General features: G+C 58.4%; 2 protein-coding genes across 5 annotated transcripts; one reads left to right on the top strand and one right to left on the bottom strand.

The window, feature by feature from the left end:
- Positions 1–2,396: 2,396 nt before the first annotated feature.
- On the bottom strand, positions 2,397–3,415 carry LKAAEAR1 (LKAAEAR motif containing 1). The gene is made up of 3 exons (XM_081033987.1): positions 2,921–3,415; positions 2,633–2,755; positions 2,397–2,550 (listed from the first exon to the last, which is right to left on the bottom strand). The coding sequence occupies exons 1-3, from the start codon at positions 3,323–3,325 to the stop codon at positions 2,491–2,493; spliced, it is 588 nt and encodes a 195-aa protein (XP_080890113.1). The 5' UTR covers positions 3,326–3,415; the 3' UTR covers positions 2,397–2,490.
- A 4,812-nt stretch (positions 3,416–8,227) lies between these two features.
- OPRL1 (opioid related nociceptin receptor 1) lies at positions 8,228–15,888 on the top strand. 4 transcript variants are annotated; one of them, XM_081034087.1, is made up of 5 exons: positions 8,392–8,702; positions 9,258–9,467; positions 10,068–10,305; positions 13,157–13,512; positions 14,040–15,888. In XM_081034087.1, the coding sequence occupies exons 3-5, from the start codon at positions 10,076–10,078 to the stop codon at positions 14,561–14,563; spliced, it is 1,110 nt and encodes a 369-aa protein (XP_080890213.1). In that variant the 5' UTR covers positions 8,392–8,702; positions 9,258–9,467; positions 10,068–10,075; the 3' UTR covers positions 14,564–15,888. The 4 variants fall into 4 exon arrangements, with proteins under 4 accessions (XP_080890215.1, XP_080890216.1, XP_080890214.1 ...); XM_081034089.1 differs by lacking the exons at positions 8,392–8,702; positions 9,258–9,467 and adding an exon at positions 8,228–8,338; XM_081034088.1 differs by lacking the exon at positions 9,258–9,467 and having other exon boundaries at positions 8,390–8,702.
- The last annotated feature ends 4,749 nt before the right edge of the window (positions 15,889–20,637 follow it).

The raw sequence follows: 20,637 nt of genomic DNA, 5'->3' as shown, positions 1-20,637 counted from the left end.
GACCTTGCAGTGAGCCAGACAGACCAGCCCTAGAACAGACGAGACCCAGCCCGCAGACTGGGTGAGAGGTGAAGAGGGCCAGTGAGGGTAGAGGAGGCCACAGCGGCAGGAGCTCAGGCCAAGCTGAGATCGGGGAAGGTCAGAGAGGCCAGAGGACCCGGGAGGCTGGGGCGCCTCTTGATGCGGTGTGCCCAGGGGCCCTGGCTGCCATGCTGGCAAGCTCCCCGGACAGGGCCCAGGCTGGAAGCCTGTCCAGACAGGAGACAACTGCTTCTCATTTACCCCAGATGACAGTCCTGAGAGGTAACAGCATAGAGATGGGCCAGCACCGGCCCAAGGTCACACAGCCAGGCGCATTGCACAGTGCATGTGCGGCATCTCCACCTACTGCCCAAGACATGTGTAGGGCAGCTGCTCATGGCTGGGGGTCAGCACATTTGCCTCCCTCCTCTGGCCAGTCCCCTACACCCTCTGGGTCTCCCGTACCTCCCCTGGAGAGTCTGTCTCTGCAGTGTCCCCAAAGTCTATGGAGGATCCCAGGTGGGTTGGGGAGGAGCGGCTGAAGGCCATACAGCAGGCGATGTGGAGATGCGACTCACCCCAGGGCCCCCTGTCCAGAGCACAAGCCTCAGCCCCGGATCCCACCTGATCCCTCACGGCCCCAGGGACGTGGTGCAGGCTTTGCTCTCGCAGAGCAGAAGCCACCTCCAGGTCCCGCCACTTTCCTCAGCCACTTTCTGAGGCTGGTCTGTGGACCTAGGGCCTGTCCCTGGTGGGATCAAAGGGCGCCCATGTGCACAGCTGTCTGCGAGGTCGTCCTCTTGCTAGCCCTCTCCTCGGGGCTTTGTGCGTCTGCCCTGTCCCTCTGTCCTCAGGTGCCTGCCTAATGCAGTGACCCTGCTTTAGAAGCAACCACTGTGGGGCACATGGCAACAGCGAGACCCTTGAGACTCCGTTTTAGAGATGAAGAAACAGAGGCTTAGAGAAGTGGTGAAATAAAATGTGCTTCTGCTAAAATGATGAAGTCATCCTAGGCACTCAGTGTGTCCCCCAGAGACAGGGTGCTGGGTCCAGATGGCGGGGAGCCGGGCCGGGGGCCAGGGCTGGCTGTCCTTCATGCCTGTCTGGGTGCCAGTAGCCACCACTCCTGGGCAGAGGTTGCTTCTGCTTCCCTGTGTCTGTCCCTGACCCAGACCACCTTCTCTGCCCCCTCCTTCTCCCTCCTCCTCCCAGCACACCCACTCCCTTTCCCACCCACCACTACATGCAGCTCCCCCCTCCCTCCCACTCCACATATAGTTCTGGGTGTCCTTCGAGGCCAAAGGCAGCAACAGATGGGGAGAAGGGCTTGCTGAGGGCACGGAGGGCCCAGGTCTTCGTCCCTAGCTGGGTCAGGGAGGGGCAGTGACTGCCACTGAGCAGGATTCCTGGCCAGACCCCAAGTTCTGACCTCTGTGCCCCTCCAGGGTCAGCTCTGCTGCTGCCCACTCAGCAGGAGCCCCCTGGCAGGGGTGGGGCTGGTCTGGGTCCCTGAGCCCTCGCTGGAGAGGTGGCTGAGAGAAATCCCGGGCTCTGCAAACAGCCTGTGTGGGAGAACAGTTTTCTTGAAGGTCTATCCAGAATCATGGAGGTTCTTAAGGAATCCAGAGGGTTTGCAGGACAGGCTTGTCAGAATGGGGCAGGGACGGCTTCCTTCTGGTGTTGGGAATGTATGTGGTGAGGAGGTAAGAGAGTCAGAGGGGGCAGACGAGGCCATTCAGGATGGAAAGGGAAAACAGAGGGTGATTTTCTGTCTGGGGCAGCAGGGTTCCCCTGAGGAGAACTTGCCCCTTCTCCAGTCTCCCAGCACAGCTAACGCTCCAGATTTTTTTAAATTGGGGAACATTGGGGGACAGTGTGCTTCTCCAGGGCCCATCAGCTCCAAGTCATTGTCCTTCAGTCTAGTTGTGGAGGGCGCAGCTCAGCTCCAAGTCCAGTCGCTGTTTTCGAGGTTGCAGGGGGCCGGGGCGCAGCCCACCATTCCATGAGGGAATTGAATCGGCAACCTTGTTGTCTGTTGAGACCTCGATCTCTAACCAACTGAGCCATCCAGCTGCCCCATCCAAAGGCCATCTTTGTGTGCAGCTACTTCCTTTGCCCATAATGTCACCCTCCTCTCTGACACCCTGATGGGTCCCACTTCAGCCCCTGTCTCTCCCTGAGGCTGCTTACTTCTGGGGGTGTGACTTGTTAAGCCACGTCCTTCCTCCTGCCCCTCATGGACTCAACGGCAGGGGGCTGCGGATTTGGGCGGTGAGGGATGTCCTGGTTCCCTGTTAATGACGCCCGCCCACTTGCAACTTCCTGCTTTGTTGGAGGGGCTCCACTCTGTGGACCCCAATGTCTGTGACGTCCATCCCCTCCTTCTCTGCCCTGGGACGTGGAGACGGAGCGTAAAGACCAGCAGGCTCTTGGAGAAGGAGAACTTTATGTGGGCAGGTGCGGTCGCCGTCAACGCGGGAAGATGCGGCCATCCACTGTCTCCTCCAGGATGGTCTCCAAGCGCCTCCGCTGCGGGGGAGAGGGGCTGGGGCCAGGTGTGTAGAGGGGCGGGCGGGCCCCTCTCTCCCCGCCTTCCCGGGCTGGCAGGCACCTCCTGACGGTCCAGGGGGTCCGGGAGCCTCGTGGGCTTCAGCTGCGGAGGCAGGAACAGCTCCAGCCGGATGGCGGCGCGCGCGGACTTCTGCCGCTGGACGAGGAGCGAGATCTCCGCCGCCTGCGGGCCGGGGCGGGGCGCGCGGGGTGCCTCGGAGCAGCGCCCCGCCCCGCCCGCCGCGCCTCCCGCCGCGCGCCCCCGGGTCCTCCAGCCCCGTGCCTCAGGGTCCCGGGCCGGCCCCCCAGTCTCGCCTGCCCGCCCCTCCCTCCGAGCCCCAGGCCTCACCCGCAAATGGTTGTAGCGCAGCCGCAAGGCGCGGATTCGTCCGCGAGCCTCGGCGGCCTTGAGGACACCGAGGAGCCGGTCTTGTTGCGCCGCGGGTAGCTCGAGTGATTGCGTCCAGGAGCGCAGGTCGGGCATACGGTACCCCAGTTCCACCGACTCACGCGGGAAGATGGAATCGGCCGCGCCCACGTCCTCAAGCAGGTCGCAGAAGAGCAGGTGGCGATGGCGCCGAGCGGGGTGCATGGCCGCCAGTCCCTGGGGTGTTAGGGTCCAGCCCGGCTTGGGGAGCTCCCCTGCGGGCGCCCCCTTGGCGTGCTCCTCACGGGACTCTGCACCCTGCGTGCCCTTCGAGGCTCGGCCCCGCGAGTCCCTGCGCCCGGCATCCTCTGCCGCCGGCGGTCGCATCCTCGGCCCTTGCCAAAGGGAAGAGGCGTCGCCTTGTTGGTGCCCAAGCGGTGTCCGTCCGTTTGGCACCTGCCCAGCCTGTGGCCTGGCCTGGCCCCTCCAGAGTCCCCGCAGGCCCCACCCCCGTAGGCCCCGCACCTCCAGCATTTGCACCTTCGCTCACGCCTACCACACACGTCCCCATCAGCTCAGCCTCCCTACTCAGTGCTGCAGTCAGCTAGAACTTTCTGATCCTTTCGGGAGTTTCGGGATAGTTCCTTCCTGCCCACAGGGTGTTTCTCTGTCCACTGAGAAAATACCGAGACCCTTGAGTTGACCTCAGGCCCTACCCAGGGGTTTAGACCAGGTGACACTGCTTTTGGTGAAGCTCCGTGGATCCTTCTCCACGTTGATGGACCCTCTCTGCGCTCCAGTTCCCTGTGTTTCCGTCACCGGTCAGTCATCAAACCCCCAGCCCACTGGACCCCCAGAGGAGGCTCAGAGCCAAAAGGACAGCCGCTTCATTTGTTTCTTTGCTCATCCTCCTAGCCTGTCTGGAACTGGCTCTAGGTGGAGGAAGGGAGAGCAGAGCCCAGGGAGGAGGTGATGGGGGGAGGGGAAACATCGCCAGGGTCCGGTTCAGCCCTGCAGGGCTCCTTCCTTACTGGGGTCCAGCCCACAGCTGCCCGGGACCCTGAGCCAGGTCCTCCCCCGACCCGGTCCCCACACCCCATACTTCGACTTTCTTGACTCTGAGCCTTCAACAAAGCCCCTACTCTCTGGGCTTGTTGACGCGGTTGCCGGGCAACCGGGAGTCCCGCCTCTCCTCCAACGGGGGTGGGGGTGGGGGTGGGGGTGGTGCGAAGCAGCCCCTCAGGAGGGGCGTGGGCAGGTGAGTGGAGAGCGTCCCCATCACCCGGGCGAGATGACGGCAGCTGCCCCAGCCTGTTGAACTCCGTGGAGGTGGTGACTGCCAGCTCCTCCAGCCCCGTGCGCTTTCTTTAGTTTTTGGGGCGTCCCAGAGGCAGTCTTCTGGGACTCTGCCCTGGCTTCCTGGCTGGAGAGGTCTTTGGCCGGCATTTTTTTTTTAATTAAATGTATTGGGGTGACAATTGTTAGTAAATTTACATAGATTTCAGGTGTACAATTCTGTATTACATCGTCTATAAATCCCATTGTGTGTTCACCACCCAGAGTCAGTTCTCCTTCCATCACCATATATTTGATCCCAGCAGTTTTGAGGTAGGGGGCTGAGGCCCTTTCTCTGTGTGGTCCTCCCACAGCCGCTGGCGTTCACAGAGAGGCGAGACTGGGGCAAACTCAGAACCCCTCACCTCTTCCAGGGGGAGTTTGGGGTCCCAGGGGTCTCACAAGACCAGACCCCCTTGTTGCTGAACCCTAAATCTTGGGGTCCTGGATTTCTGTAACCTATTTGTGTATTTGTTAATTTCATAACATTCTATAACTAATTCACTGCCCAATTTATTAATTCTGTAATTTATTCATGCACTCATCAGTTTGTTGGGAACTGATTAATTCATATGCTCACGCCACAGTTTATGTTAGACCAAAATTAGTGTATTAAGCCCATAAATTGTTAATGCGTGGGCTTCCACAGTGTGCAAGCAGCTCTCCCCTTCACTCCTGGATCTGGGTGCTGGGGCCCGTCGAAGGCGCCATTTGGGAGTTCAGGACCTGAGCCCCTGAATCGAGGATGGTGCTGGCTTTGGGATGGGGTCCCAGCTGAGGTCCTGGCCTCTGTGTAGGAGGCTATTGACTGTTCCCATTGTTTTGGGAAGCTTGCTCTGACTTCCTATGACTCTGTGCCCCTATATTCCTGAGCTTGCACCCGTCAAACTCCCACCCTTAAGCCCCCAGGGCTTTACATAGCTGTTCCTTGGACGTTGGCCCCTCCAGCCCTGTGTGTGCCTTTGAGGGATGGCCTGGGCCTTGGGACTCAGCACCAACTTGGTGGCTTGTTGAAGATGAGGCTCCAGAAGAAGCAGTGAGGGCTTAGGAAGGCTGATTTAGCAGGCCACCTCCTCCAAGCAGGCCTCCTGGATACACATAGTCCAGGCTGGGGCTGCCTCTGGCCCCCACTCCTTGCTCCCACGTGGGTGAGTCCTCCGAGACAAGGATCTGGGCCCTCCTCTCAGCTTCCCGGGTTCCCAGCCAGGGGGCCACACAAGAAAGGAGAGGCTTGCTGGCTCCTGGGGCTACAGTGGGGTTACACGTGGAATAGGGGCATGCTTTCCTTCAAGGAGGGACTTGTGACTTTTTGTAGGATTGAAAACTTTGACACCTCCTTCCCTCTAATTCCGGGAGGGCCTGGTGCCCATAGAGCTCCCATTCCTGAAGACACCTTTTTCCTGCTTTTCCACACACCTGGTTCTACTGGGAGGGAAGATGGCTTTTGTGTCTGGGCCTCAGTGAACAAGAGACCAGCAGGCAGGTGTCTTCCCTTTGTTTTTTGTTTATAAATTTTATTGGGGAATATTGGGGAACCAATGTGTTTCCCCAGGGCCCATCAGCTCCAAGTCGTTGTCCTTCAATCTAGTTGTGGACGGCGCAGCTCAGCTCCAGGTCCAGTCTTGGTTTTCAATCTTTGGTTGCATGGGGCGCAGCCCACCATCCCTTGCGGGAGTGGAACCCGCAACCTTGTTGTTATTAAGAGCTCGCGCTCTAACCAATGAGTGCTCTCTAACCAACTGAGCCACCCGGCCACCCTTCCCTTTGTTTTTTAGTTTGTTTGTTTTGGTTTGGTTTGTTTGTCATATATAAAACTCTATTTGAACTATTTGACAGAATTCAACTAAATGAAATAGAACTTTTAAATCACTTAGAACTGTGGCTGACATAAAAAGTGTTTCAGTAAATGTATGCTAACAATATTGTCATTGGGCTGGGCCGGTGGCTCAGTCGGTTGGAGCTCCACACTCCTAACTCCGAAGGCTGCCGGTTCGATTCCCACATGGGCCAGTGGGCTCTCAACCACAAGGTTGCCGTACGCACCCTACATAACTAAGATTGAAAGGACAACAACTTGACTTGGAAAAAAGAAGGCCTGGAAGTACACGCTGTTCCCGAATAAAAGTCCTGTTAAAAACAAAAAAAAACCTTTCTTTTTAAAATAAACAATATCGTCATCATCATCATTATTGCTTAAGTGAAATATGCTCACTTTCTGTAAGTCTGACAGAATTTTAGGTACTAGACCATCACATCTTTACATACATACATATATATATATATATATATGTTAAAAGTTTTAATCTTGTAATAATTTTACATTTACATAAAAATTCTTCACTTTGTTTTTGTGTCCAGGGTTTGTGGGGTTTTCAAGGGCTGATGTGGGGTTTTCAAGGCTGACATCTAAAAATATGTTGATTGGCACCAAAGTTTGACGATAAAACTTCACAATGAAATTGCTAAGCTTTATTAAATGACTACCACATGTATCATATTGAAATTCTGCAACTCAGTTCTACTGTTGCTGTATACTGGGGGTGCCAAAAAAATGTACACAAGAGGACACGTTGGTCAACGTTGCTCAAGTAGTAGTTTGCCATAATCAGAAGTGTCTGGATGCTGATGGTAACCACTCTGAGCACCTCTTGTAATTGCAGAAGTCAAACGTGACTTGTATTCATCTTTTGTTATCGGTATATATTATTACAGTTTTAATACAATTTTCCTTTCTTAAAATGTGTATACTTTTTTTGGCACCCTCTGTATAAGTATTATGAAAGTTAAAAATCACAAGGACAAAGTAATTCATTACGATGAAATTCAGAATTATTACAATCCTTTCTTTTTTTAATTGGGGAATATTGGGGAACTGTGTTTTTCCAGGATGTAAAGTTGTTGTTTTTCAATCTAGTTGTGGAGGATACAGCTCACTGGCCCATGCAGGACTCAAAACAGCGATGTTAGTGTTATGAGCTCACGCTCTAACCACAAGCCAACAGGTCACCCACCATTGGCTCAGCTCCAAGCTCAAGCCGTATTCAATCTAGGTGTGGAGGGTGCAGCTCACTGACCCACGTGAGAATCAAACCGGCAACCCTGTTGTTCAGAACTCCTGCTCTAACCAACTGAGCCACTGGGCCGCCCACAAATGCTCTCTTATATAACATGTGTCCCCTGCTCTCCCATGTGTGACACGTATGTTCTGTCTTACCCTTGCTGCTCAGGGCTCAGGAGAGGCCTGGGCCATTTCCTCTGTGCCATGCCCCCTTTGTGGGAGCCCCGAAGGGTCCCGAGCTGGACTGCAGCCACCCCCAGGGAGTGTAGTCAGCATCTGGGCCTGGCCACCCACCAGCCAGGTGACCAAGCCTGTCCTTTGGCTGAGACTGTGCCTGTGAGAGCCAGGTGTCCACCTGTAGCTGTCCTCTGTGCTGGCTCTGTCTAGAACTTACATCCAGCCTCGAAGCAGCGTCATGACCCTTTGCTTTCCCCAGCCTGGGGCCTGGGACACGAGGCAGCTGACAGCCATCAAGAAACGTGGCTCTGCAGCCTGGTGAGCAGCCAGGTGGCCCAGGGAGCCAGGGCAGGGACTCAGGCTGGCTGCTCAGACCTGGGTGCGCCCAGCCAGGGTTGGCGGTGGGAGCTGAGGCTCTCGGGTTCCTGGGGTCAGCCGGATAATGCCTCACGGGGAGAGGCTGGTGCCTGTGCGCGGCCGGGTGTCTGGGGCCTTGATCTTTGTGTCTGTCTGTTCCCACGTGTCTACCCGTGTGCCTTGCACACACCTTGGTGTGGGTTTGCATGTGTGTGCACGCCCCTGCGAGTGCCATTGAATTTCTGAGCACGTACCCGTGTCTGTGTGTGTTCCCATGGACCTATTTGGACATCTCTGCATGTGTCTGCAGGCATGTGACTCTGTGTGTCCCTGTTTCCTGAGTGTCTCTGTGGACACATGTCCACACGTGTCCCTGAGCTGGCTGCGGCGAAGATGCAGACAAATCCTGGGGGACACTTTGGGATGCTGAGTCCTGGGGCATCTGCAGCCTCCGTCCTCTCCAGATTTGCCAGGTATCCTAGCGACGCTGCTGCCAGTCACCTAGCAACCAGGTCCATCCTTGGAGACAGCTTCTCAGAGCAGGATCTAGGCTATGGGCAGAGCAGGTGCAGGAAGAATGACCTTGTGACTGGTGGGGGCCGATGACTGAGCTCAGGGGTCACCCACAAGGCGTGCGACCCCAGTGCTGGGCAGGAGGCCTCTCTGTGGGAGGGCTAAGGCTGTGAGAGAACGGTGCCCAGACATTACTCTGGGACTCAGCTGCAGTAGAGACACCCGTGGTGTATCTCAACGTGACAGGTAGACCTGGGTTTGAACCGTCTCTGCCACTTTGACAAGTGGCTTCATACCCAAGGCTCAATGCGCCTGTCTGCACAGGTAATGCTGACAGCAAGGAGCAGGTGTGGTGGTGATGTGGGAGCTTGTGTTTGTGACTGGCGTGAAGCACAGTAGGCATGTAGGGCACACAGTAGGGTCTAGGCATCTTGCTTCTTGACAGCAAGGCTCTGGTCCACTCCAGGCTGGCCAGGCTGGACACCACTGTGTGTCCAGCTCCCTGCCCCGGGGGCCTGGCTGTGGGGCGCTATTCTGGGCATGGAATGTCAACCAGGGCTGGTCTGAGTCTGTCCAAGGCCATGTGTCTGCATGTGAGATGTGACCCCATGTCTGTGTGTCTTGCACGCTTCTCCTGTGTCTGTCCTTGTGTGTGTGCCTGTCTCTGTGTGCCTGTCCCTGAGTCCCCAGGTGTCCTGTGTGTATGTCTGTCTACATGTCTGGGTTCCTGTGGGCATCTGTGTCTGAGCCTGTCCCTTTCTGGGCTCTGTGGGTCTGAACCTCTCACATTTATCCCTAAATGTCATTTATCTCTGGTCCTTGTGTCTGTCCCCACCTGGTGTGGGCCCGGTGACCCCTCCCCTGCCGCCCCCTCCTCAGGCCTGCGCGGCCCCGCCCCCTCTGGAGCCGCAGCCTCCTCCCCTCCCCCACTGAGCGCTAGGCTGTGCGTCTGGTCTGGCGTGTACTGAGGAGCAGCCGCGGTGCAGTCCCATCCAGACTGCCTGCTGAGTGCCGGCGCGCAGGGCTCCCCACCCTGGCCGAGGGGCAGGGTCTCTGCTGTCCCAGCTCCCAGTGAGGCTGCCTGCCCAGGTAAGAACTGAGCCGCTGGATGTGGGCTGCGGGCTGCGGGCCGTGGGGTGACCTGCAGCGGCCTGCAGCTCTCAGGGAGGGGCAGGAGGAAGCTGTGAGCAAGGCCGCCTCCCCTGTGCTGTGTCCCAGGGCTTTCAGGGCCTGTCTCCGTCCTTTCTGTGCCTGTGTGTGCATGAAGACAGTGGGCATCTGTGTGTGCGTGTGTGTGTGTGCGCGTGTGCGCGCGTGTGCATGTGCGTGTGTGCACGTGTGTGTGCGTGTGTGTGTGCGTGCATGCGTGTGTGTGTGTGTGTGTCCCTGCGTCTGTGAGCACATAGCACCAGCCTGCTGTGAGTCTCTGTGGGTGGACACGTGTCCTGGTGTGTAAGTACTGCCACACGGCCCATGTGGGAGTCTGTAAGCCAGAGGAGACCATGTCCTGAGCGTGCATGCGTGCTCTGTGTGTGTCCCTGTCTGTGTGTCCCTGTGCGTGTGCGTGTGCCTCGGTGACTGTGGCTGCCCGTGGGGGGCCCTTGCCTGCTGGGCCCTACACACTGTGCTGGAGGCCTCGGCTGGGGGTGTCAGGCACCGTGCTCATGTGTGCCTGTGTCTCACACACAGGCGGCAGCATGGAGACCCTCTTCCCCGCCCCACTCTGGGAGGTTCTCTACAACAGCCACCTGCAGGACAACCTGTCCTTCGTGAGCCCCAACCACAGCTTGCCACCCCACCTGCTGCTCAATGCCAGCCACAGTGCCTTCCTGTCCCTCGGGCTCAAGGTCACCATCATGGGGCTTTATCTGGCTGTGTGCATAGGGGGGCTGCTGGGCAACTGCCTCGTCATGTACGTCATCCTCAGGTGAGCTGGGTCCCGATGGGTGATTTTCACACAGCTGCAAGGGGAAACTGAGGCAGGGACTGTTCTGGGCGGGCCTGGCAGTTGGGGACTTCCTGCTCCCCCCATTTCATTCCTGGTTGTCCTGTCATGGAGCGGGGCTAGTCCTGAGGCCCTGGACGCTTGCCTCCTCTGGGTGGGGCACCTGGATAGGGAGAGAGGGACCAGTCCTGCTCTGGCCCAGTCCCGGTGGGAATGGGGGGTGCAGCTCTGTCCCTGATGGAGTGTCACCCTGAGTCCTGACAGATGATGCCACGCTTCTGGTCTGAGCCAGGCGCCCAGCCAAGTTGCTGCATGAGGATGGATGGGTGCTGCAGCGACCCCAAGAGGCAGATCTTGTCACCCATCGCAGGGCTGGTCCCCAGGCAGGTGGGCAGGCAGCAGAAGCCCCTTTCCTCTGGCTCCAGGGCTCTTGTTTACTGCTGGCATCCAGGCCAGCTCCAGCCTCTGTTGGTGCTCAGAATGAGAAAGCTTGTGGGGCCAAGAGGGGCAGCCAGGCTGCAGGATTGGGGATGAAATCATTGGGACAGTGTGGGGGGTGATGCAGTGAGAGTGTGGGAAAAGCATGGGGACAGGGTGGGGACAGAGCAGGGACATGCAGAGGAGCACATGTGTGCAAGTGTGTGCACAGAGGTGTATATCCATGTGTGAGTGTGTGTCCTATGTGTGAGCATGTACCATATGCTGCACATGTACGTGCACTCACATGTGAGTGCAAATGCATGCACTAGCATGCACACATCGTACGGTGTGAGTGCACCATTTGTCATGTTGCTGTGAGTGCTGTGTGAGTGCTCAGACAAGGGGCTGGGGGGCCGGCTGCCCTTCCCAGTGCTGGCCCGGGCTCTAAGCCTGCCTCCTTTATAGATTTAACCTGGTAGAGCAGTTTTAGCAAAGCTGAGGACAAGGTACAGAGGTTTGCCATACGGCCCCTGACCCCCACAACAGACGCCCATTGCCCACGCCTCCTCCAGAACAGTACAGTTTACAATTGATGAGCTTATTTTGGTACTTAGGGTCCCTCTCGGTGTTGGACGTTCTGTGGGTTTGGACACGTGTGATGTCATGTCCCCACCACTACAGTGGCACACACAGTAGTTCACTGTCCTGAAAGTGCCCTGTGCTCCCCTGTCCATCCCCCTCACCCCCCCACACCTCCTGGCATCCACTGGTCTTCACTGTCTCCTTGGTTTTGTCTTTTCCAGAAGGTCGTGTAGTTGGAATCACACGGGTGCAGCCTTTTCAGATTGGCTTCTCTCGCTTAGTCACGTGCATTTAAGGTTCCTCCGTGTCTTTTCATGGCCCGACAGCTCATTTCTTGTTAGTGCTGAGTAACATTCCACTGTCTGGATGGACAGTTTGCTTATCCATCACCCACTGGAGGACATCCTGGTGGCTTCCAACTTCTGGAGATTGTGCATAAAGCTGCTGTAAACGTCCGTGTGCAGGTTTCATGTGGACAAGCTTCCAGCTCCTTTGGGTAAATACCAAGGAGCCTGATTGCTGGATCCTAGGAGTATGTTTAGCTCTGTAAGAAACCGCCAAACTGTCCTCCAAAGCGGCTGCCCCGTTTGCTTTCCCCACAGTGACTGAGGGTTCCCGTGGCCCCATGTCCCCGCCGGCGTGTGGTGTCGGTGCTCGGGGTCGTGGCCGTCCTGACAGGGGTGCAGGGCTGTCGCGTTGCCTTAATTTGCGTTTCCCTGATGACGAGACGGGGAGCATCTTCTGTGCTTATTTGCCGTCTGTGTGTCTTCTTGGGTGAGGTGTGCTCAGGTCTTCAGCCCATTTTTTAAATGAGTTGTTGCTTTTCTTATTGTTGAGTTTTAAGAGTTCTTTGTGTGTTCTGAACAACAGCCCTGTATCATGTGTGTCTCGGGCAAATCTTCTCTCCCATCTGTGGCTGGTCTTCTCGTTCTCTTGCCCCTCTGTTTTCCACTTGCCCTGACTCCTTGAGAAGGCCACTTGGATTCTCTGAGCCTGACTGTCTTTCTGCATAGAGTGAGGATCAAAATAGCATTTTTTGGAATCTGAAATGAGATAAAAGCCCTGTGAAGAGCTTGGCACAGGTATCTGCCATCGTCATTGTCATGGCTGCTGTTATTTGGTCATAATAAGGCCCGAGTGCTTATTTTTAATCCCTCTTTAAGGGGCAGAACTAAACCTCCGATTCCCTCATAGCAGCTTCAGCGTCGAGGAGCATTGCTCTCTCTGGACTTGCTGCTGCCATCACCATCACCACCTCCACCCCCGTCACGAGCAGCACCAGCGTCCCCACTGTCACAACTATTAATTCATTCAACACCAATTATTAAGCACCACAACTTCCCCAGCCAGCTCTCATCAGAGCCCCCGCCATCGTGCTCACTGTCTCGGTATGGCCGGAGCCTCTCTGGTGTGCTCTTCAGACTCCGCGGCTCTGAGGCCTCTGGCTGTTGTAGAAACAGCATTTAGTCCACGGGGTGGGGTGGAGTGGGGGTCTTTGGGGAGACTTTGAAAGGAGGAGGACAGGTTCCTTCTCTTAGATTCCTGCCCCTTTGCTCCTAGACAGAGCCTGCTGTGTGCTCTGCTGGCCCTCACACCCAGCTTTCCCAAAGCAGAACAGTCTTTAGGTTTGGAACGCTTTTATGTGTGTCCTTGAGGAGCTTGCTAAAATGTTTGCCCCCAGGCTCCATGCCGTTAGTCTGGGCCCAGAAACCTGCCTTTTAACACGGTCTCAGAGGCGGTGCCCCTTATGGTGACCAAGGGCCCCTTGCCTTTGCTGCCAGGTCCAGACAGGGCGGCCAAATGAAACCCCCCTTTTCCGTCCTTTCTGCAGACACACCAAGATGAAGACAGCTACCAACATTTACATCTTTAACTTGGCCCTGGCAGACACCTTGGTGCTGCTGACCCTACCCTTCCAGGCCACAGACGTCCTCCTGGGCTTCTGGCCATTTGGGAATGCCCTGTGCAAAACAGTCATTGCCATCGACTATTACAACATGTTCACCAGCACCTTCACGCTGACTGCCATGAGCGTGGACCGCTATGTAGCCATTTGCCACCCCATCCGCGCCCTCGATGTCCGCACATCCAGCAAGGCCCAGGCTGTCAATGTGGCCATCTGGGCCCTGGCTTCTGTCGTCGGCATTCCTGTGGCCATCATGGGCTCGGCCCAGGTAGAGGATGAAGGTCAGTGGGTGGCCCCTCCTCCCCAGTGCTATGCTCCCAGGTTCGGGGTGACCCCTTCTCGGCTCCGCGACACGCCCCGCCCCCACCGCCCCGCCCCACCAGCCCCGCCCCTACCCGACCACGCCCAGCTCCACCTGGCCCCGCCCTCCCGGCCCCGCCCTCCCGGCCCCGCCCCCACCGCCCCCCCGCCCCCACCAGCCCCGCCCCCACCCCCGACCACGCCCAGCGCCACCTGGCCCCCGCCCTCCCCGGCCCCGCCCCTGTCCGGCCCCGCCCCCATCGCCCCGCCCCACCCCCCCACAGCCCCGCCCCTACCCCGACCACGCCCAGCGCCACCTGGCCCCGCCCTCCCCGGCCCCCGCCCCTGTCCGGCCCCGCCCCCATCGCCCCGCCCCCACCAGCCCCCCTACCCCCCGACCACGCCCAGCGCCACCTGGCCCCGCCCTCCCCGGCCCCGCCCCTGTCCGGCCCCGCCCCTCCCAGTGCCTGACCACGCCCACGGCCTGACCCTGTCCCTCTCTCCGCAGAGATCGAGTGTCTGGTGGAGGTCCCCGCCCCACAGGACTACTGGGGCCCCCTGTTTGCCGTCTGCATCTTCCTCTTCTCCTTCATCATCCCGGTGTTCGTCATTTCCGTCTGCTACAGCCTCATGATCCGGCGGCTGCGCGGCGTCCGCCTGCTCTCCGGCTCCCGCGAGAAGGACCGGAACCTGCGGCGCATCACGCGGCTAGTGCTGGTTGTGGTGGCCGTGTTCGTGGGCTGCTGGACGCCTGTGCAGCTCTTTGTGCTGGTTCAAGGGCTGGGGGTTCAGCCGGGCAGTGAGACGGCGGTGGCCATCCTGCGTTTCTGCACGGCCCTCGGCTACGTCAACAGCTGCCTCAACCCCATCCTCTACGCCTTCCTGGACGAGAACTTCAAGGCCTGCTTCCGCAAGTTCTGCTGCGCGTCCGCCCTGCGCCGCGACGTGCCCGTGTCCGGCCGCGTGCGCAGCATCGCCAAGGACGTGGCCCTGGCCTGTAAGACCTCCGAGGCGGTACCGCGGCCTGCATGACTAGGCGTGGACCTGCCCATGGGGCCTGTCAGCCCGCAGAGCCCGTCCACACCCAACACGGAGCTCACCCAGGTCACTGCCCTCTAGGCGGAGGCACCTGCGCCCTGAGCCTCGCCAGCCTTGGCCACCTTGCCTGTGGCCCAGAGGGCCTGGTGACATCACGGGACAGGTCAGAGCATTAGGGCTTCCCTGTGGAGCCGGTCACACTAAACCTGCTCTCCCGGTGCAGGTGGGGCTCAAGGACTGACCAGTGAGTATGCCTGGCCAGAGCTCACACCAACACACCCACGCTTCACGGGACTCTGCTGGCACCTCCCCTGCTGCACCCTCGGGCGGGCACACAGCTGGAGGCGTGCCCCTGTGCTGTGCGCTGTCGTGATGGAAATGGCAGCGTGTCCTCAGGCAGCTGGACGTGCCTGACACTGCCTGGGGAGTCCAGCAGGCGTCTGTGGGCAGTGGGACTCGCCCGAGCTTGGGCCTGCTGATGCGGGCTTGCCGGGCCGGGAACCGCGGCAGTGTAATTACCCGGCCCCCGTGTCCCTTCAGACGCTGCGCAGCGAGCTTTTCCCTCCAGAAGCCCAGTGAACCATTGTGCTGTCCAAGCGTGCGGAGCTGGCTGGGGCATCACCTCATCACCGCAGGCTGCTCCATCACTCTTAACGTGGCCCTGTTCCTCATCTTGGTTGCTTGGCAGGACCCTGCACTCTCTGGGTGTTGGTGGCCTTGGAAGAGTGGCAGCCACGATGGGTTTTGCTCTGCATACCCACTGCTTCATTTAAGGTGTCTGTGGGGGCAACCCAAGAGTTCTGCTGCCAGGACTCGTCTTAAACTGTGCCACATCAGAGGATGGTTTCACCTTCAGAGCTGGGTTAAGGGTGGGGCCAAGCTGTGAGGACTGCCTGGGCTTTGGGGACACTAGTGTGTGTGTGTGGGGTGTCTCCCTGCTGTGGTCACTGGAGAAGCACCGTCCCCAGGCTACAGATGGAAGCTATGGGTTCCTGCAATGTTGAGGAGACTCCATCCCGCCTCCACCCATGAGCTGAGCTCAGCCCCGGCCAAGTGACCTTAGGCTCTCTTAGAGGACAGGAAGTCCTGACCCTGGGCTGGCTTCTGCTTGGGGAGCCCTGGCCCTGAGGGCGGTTCCTGAGGGCCGGCACCTCCGAAGCTTCGGTGCTTTCTTGGCATGGCTGAAAGATTTGTGAACCTGCCTGTCTGTGTGATGTATCTCATGTATTTGTGCATGCAACAAGTGTGATTTCCCCTGCACGCAACCTACCTGAACCTAGGGCCACGAAGTGGGTCCATAATAAACCCCTCCCATTGACCAGGTGTTTCTGATGCCTGCAGGCGGGGCTGTTGGGATAACTTCTCTGGGGTTAGCATATGGAGCCCTCACCCCTGCTCCGAGCTTCTCACCTGGCCAGGCTCTGTTCTTAGTGGAGGGTCCCCCGGAGGATCCAACTTTGGTAGGGGGTGTGACTAGTTCATGACGTGTTGGGGGCTGTTAATTTGTCTTTAGCACAAATACTGTCTCCGTAAACAACCAACCACTGGATTCTTCCCTGCAATTAGAGGTTCTCTGTGGGTCCAGCGTGTGGGGTGTAAGTTTTCTTCACCCCATGTAGTCTCAGCAAGCCACCCACCCTACCTAGCCCTGTCCTCCTTCCTTGAGGGGATCGAAGGGGAGTTTTGATGAAAGATGAACAGAACAGCCTTCCTTGACGGTCCTGAGAGGCAGGAGGCTCCTGGCTTCTGTGTGGGCTCAGTTTTGCCCAGGTTGACGCTTCCAACAGATGACCCTATCAGAGACAGGGGCTTTGGAGGGGTAGTGAGGGCGACCTTGTGCCCAAGTGCTTGGTCACAGGCAGACAGACCAAGGTGCGGTTGTATACACATTTTAATGCAGGCACTTTGCTGTTAAAACAAAAACGTAGCAATCAAGGAGAAGTTTGGGAGGAATGTGCCACTCAGCTCAATTAGTTGAAGGCGCTCAGGACGTGGTGTAGCCCGCGGAGGAGGGGACTCGAGCGCGTGTCCTGGAGGCTGGGACCATCCCGCCGCACAGGCTGCGAGTCCAGGGCGACCCCACAGAGAGCATCTGCGCGGACCTGCCAGGCCAGGCATGGGTGAGGGGCAAGGAGCGGCGACGGTCCCCCTGCTCTCCAGGACTGTGCCCGCCTCCGCCCGGTCCTGAAGCGTTCGGTACTTGGGAGCCGGAACGCCAGCCCCTGCTTCGGCCCCACCTCCCCGCCTGCCAAGCCCCGCCCCACCCCGCCTCCAGCCCCACCCGCCACCCACCGTCGCCCCGCCCCGCTTCCAGGCCCGGCCTCAGCCCAGTACCTCGTCCCCGCCTCTGACCCCGCCTCCGCCCCGCCTCCAGGCCCCGCCCCGCCTCCGGGTCCCGGCCCCGCCCCCGGCCCGCCGCGGCGGGCCATAGCCGGGGGCTTGGTCAGATCTGGCCTCTCTGAGCCTCGGGTTTTTCGCTTGTGTAGAAGGGATGGCTGAATCTTGCCTGCGGGGTTGTGGGGAAGGCCGAGGCCTGGGGAGGGCTCAGCAGCCGGGTTGGACCTCAGCGAACCCTGCCGAGGGGCCAGGCTGGGTGTTGCTCTGCCGGGGTCTGGGCAGTGGCCGTGGTATTTGGGGACCAGGGGAGAAGGCTGTGTTCTCCCTGGGATCAGGATCTCAGAGCATGGGGACACTCCGTGCCCTCCACCGCCCAAGGGGGGGTGACAGAAAAAGCTTCCTTGGCGGGGGTGGGGGGCGTGGGGAGGGCAGTGTGGGGACAGAGTCCCAGAGAGCATTTTCCAGGCTCTGGACCTCACGTGGAAAGGTGCGGGCTCAGGTAGTAGATGGCTGTCATCTGTAACCAGTTAGCCACTAGCCACTAATATAACTGCATGGCGAGGCTGCCAAGTGCAGTTAGCAAGCGGATTGTGGATTGCGGATTGTGTTGATCCCACTTCCTGTGTCTCCTCCGGCTGCCAGCAAGACTGGGGTACAGGAAGACCCCTCGTTGGGTACTAGCAGATGTTTGCTTTTGTGTGTCGGCCAGCTGCCATCGAGACTATAGTGGTGTGACTCCCCTACCTATGGCTCCATTGTTGTTCCTTTTTGGTCTCACCATATCCTGCGTTCTTGTGTGGGGAGCGGGAGCAGAGACCCTGCAGACAGCAGCAACTCCTCTGGGCAGGATTCTCATGAGGGCTCTCTCTGCCTGCTAGTCCATGGCTCCCTGGACCCTGCACGAGGACTCTCCCTCCCGTTGGATGTGGGGATGGGGCTGGGGTCTGTGGATCTGCCTTGGTCCCCATCATGGTGTTTCCAGTGGAAGAATTGTCGCTCCGTTGCTGAGCTGTGGATGGGGGCAGGAGCCACCCAAGGGAGGAAAGGGTCTGGGCTCTTTTTTTAAAAAAGATTTTATTGGGGAAAGCGAACAGGACTTTATTGGGGAACAGTGTGTACTTCCAGGACTTTTTTCCAAGTCAAGTTGTTGTCTTTTTAATTTTAGTTGTGGAGGGTGCCATTCAGCTTCAAGTTGTTGTCCTTTCAGTCTTAGTTGTGGAGGGCGAGCTCAGCTCCAGGTCCAGTTGCCGTTTTCTAGTTGGAGGGGGAACAGCCCACCATCCCTCGCAGGAGTCAAACCGGCAACCTTGTGGTTGAGAGGACGCGCTCCAACCAACTGAGCCATCCGGGAGCTCAGCTCAAGGTGCTGTGTTCAATCTTAGTTGCAGGGGGCACAGCCCACCATCCCGTGCAGGACTGGAGGAATTGAACTGGCAACCTTGTGGTTGAGAGCCCACTGGCCCATGTGGGAATCAAACTGGCAGCCTTCAGAGTTAGGAGCATGAGCTCTAACCGCCTGAGCCACTGGGCAGGCCCGGGTCTGGGCTCTTTTAAGGAGGCTCCATTGGCACCTTCTCTGCCTTGGACATGCTCTGCTGGGGCCAGAGGGCAAACTGGGGCCCAGTGGGAGACTCAGGCCACAGGGGCCTCTTGCCACCGCCCCTCCCCCGCATTCCTGCCAGTTGCTGCCTCCACCCCCCTCCCCCTTCCACCCCTGGCTCATTTACACCTCACACCTGCTCTGTCTTAGATGGGTGTCATTTCAGCTTCTCGGCTCAAGGAGCTCTCGAGGGCACAGGACGAATGTGGAGGCGGTAATTACTGCTGTTGCTTCAGAGGTGTGACCGCCACGCAGTAAGGAGACAGGTGCAGGAACAGCTCGTTCTCCCCAGGAGAGGCGTGGGTGACAGTGGTGGTTTAAAAAGTGTCCAGAGCCCTGAGCTTGGGCTGGACTTAGTGAGTTGCTTCGTATGAGTAGGATGTGGCTTCAGAGATGGGTGTTCCAAGGTGCTGAGGCTGCCTCCTGGCTGTGTCAATGGCTCACCCTGGAGACCCATGCCCTGTCACAAGATGCCCAAGCAGCCCTGTGGAGGGTCTGCATGAGGAGGAGCCGAGGGCGCCCACAGAGACTGCCAGTACCACTCCAGGGGACTGCAATAAAGCACATCACACGAACGCTTTCCCAGTGCATGCACAAGTTCTCTTACACCACAGGGTAGCCTGTTAGGTATGCAATAGCGTTACACCTAAAAAACAATACACATACCTCAGTCAAAACGTATTAGTGTGGAGAAGTGCTGACCACCATCCGGGCCTTCATTGAGCTGCAACCTTTTTGCTGGTGGAGGGTCTGGCTAGATGTGGACAGACACAGTGTCTCTGAAGCACAGTAAAGCGAGGTCCGCCTGTGATTCTGTGGGAAAGCTGTTCACAGCAGTAGATTACAGTGTCCTCAGGGAAGGGATGAGGATGCAGGTAGCATTTGAGTTGTTTCGGGCTGAGACAGGACAGACTGTGGGCCTGCGCTCCGTGGGGCACAGACAGGCGAGGGACACATGTGACTGGGAAAGCTGCAGTATGAGGTGGGTGGTGGAGTCAGTCACACACCCTGGGGGATACCTCAAGGGGTGGCCAACGGTGCTGCGTCCTGAGTGCCAGCTGGACAGACTGGTCAGAGCTCTGTCATGAGGATTGAAACCAATCTGGGGCCCTGTGAGCTGAGAAGGGCTATTGGGAGATGCTGGGTGACTCACAGAACAGCAAGGCATGGGACCGGCTGGGAGCCACAGAGCCACGACCCATCAGGGTGGTGTTCAGGGGCCCCACTCCTTCCACAGTGGAGAAAACGCTCTTGAGCAGCCAGCACCTCAATGTCCCCACTCTGACCCTGGACATTCAGCGTGGAGCCCCTGCTGGCCGTGTCTAGGCCCCAGGCTGGGGGAAGGGGGGAAAGAGTCCAGATGCATGCCCCTCCAACTGACTGTTGGGATCCAGAGGTCCTGGCAAAAGAGCCCTGAGTCCTGTGGCAGGATGTGAGGGGGCCACAGGTTGTGGCATGGAGGGCACAAGGGGCATGGGCCATGACACTGGGGGCCTCAACGGGGTGTGAGCCACGGCACTGGGAGCAAGAGGGAGCGCAAGGGGGCACGGGCCTCCTGAAACCTGGGTTTCTGGCCATGAGAATAGATTTCGTGGCCTCAGTTGAAGCACGTGTCTGTGGCTTTTACAGTGACACCTGGCTTTGCGGCCCCAGGTGCCTACACTTTTGCCAGCTCCCAGTCTTGTCTGTCTCGAAGGAGCTGGAGGGGTCGTCACTGTGGAATGCAGTGCTGGCCCCAGGACAAGGTCACAGCTCGGGTCTGCCCCAGAGGCCCCACGGCCAACACAGCCAGCGCCAGGACCGTCCCCTTCCGCTCTCTCCAGACCACCATGGTCACAAATGATGGGGAAGGAGCCGTCCAGGGAGGTTGTCCATCTGTCCATCTCTGTGGTGAGACTCAGGATGTCTCTTGCGCCAGGGTCTTCTGTGTGGCTCAGGCAGGGTGGGGCCAGGATCTGGTTTCCCGCCGGCGACCATGCCAGGGTTGTTCAGGAAGCAGACACAGGCCATGGCTGTCTCTGCAGGGTCAGTGGCTAACCTTCATGTGTCTTTTTCTGTCTGCATGGAGAAAATGGTGACAGAATGTGAGCAGGTGGAACGTTCCTTGAGCCAGGCCCCAGTGGGCGGGGTG

This window comes from Rhinolophus hipposideros (assembly GCF_964194185.1).
Source record: "Rhinolophus hipposideros genome assembly, chromosome: 22".
Lineage (NCBI taxonomy): Eukaryota > Metazoa > Chordata > Mammalia > Chiroptera > Rhinolophidae > Rhinolophus > Rhinolophus hipposideros.
This window is presented reverse-complemented; position numbering and strand designations above follow the sequence as displayed.

Excerpts from the sequence above, each read along its gene's own strand:
- LKAAEAR1 (XM_081033987.1), bottom strand. The coding sequence starts at position 3,325 with ATGCGACCGCCGGCGGCAGAGGATGCCGGGCGCAGGGACTCGCGGGGC. Across the intron at positions 2,756-2,920 it reads TGCGCTACAACCATTTGCGG|GCGGCGGAGATCTCGCTCCT; the intron begins GTGAGGCCTGGG and ends CCCGGCCCGCAG. Across the intron at positions 2,551-2,632 it reads ACCCCCTGGACCGTCAGGAG|CGGAGGCGCTTGGAGACCAT; the intron begins GTGCCTGCCAGC and ends TCTCCCCCGCAG.
- OPRL1 (XM_081034089.1), top strand. The coding sequence starts at position 10,076 with ATGGAGACCCTCTTCCCCGCCCCACTCTGGGAGGTTCTCTACAACAGC. Across the intron at positions 10,306-13,156 it reads GTCATGTACGTCATCCTCAG|ACACACCAAGATGAAGACAG; the intron begins GTGAGCTGGGTC and ends TCCTTTCTGCAG. Across the intron at positions 13,513-14,039 it reads GGCCCAGGTAGAGGATGAAG|AGATCGAGTGTCTGGTGGAG; the intron begins GTCAGTGGGTGG and ends CTCTCTCCGCAG.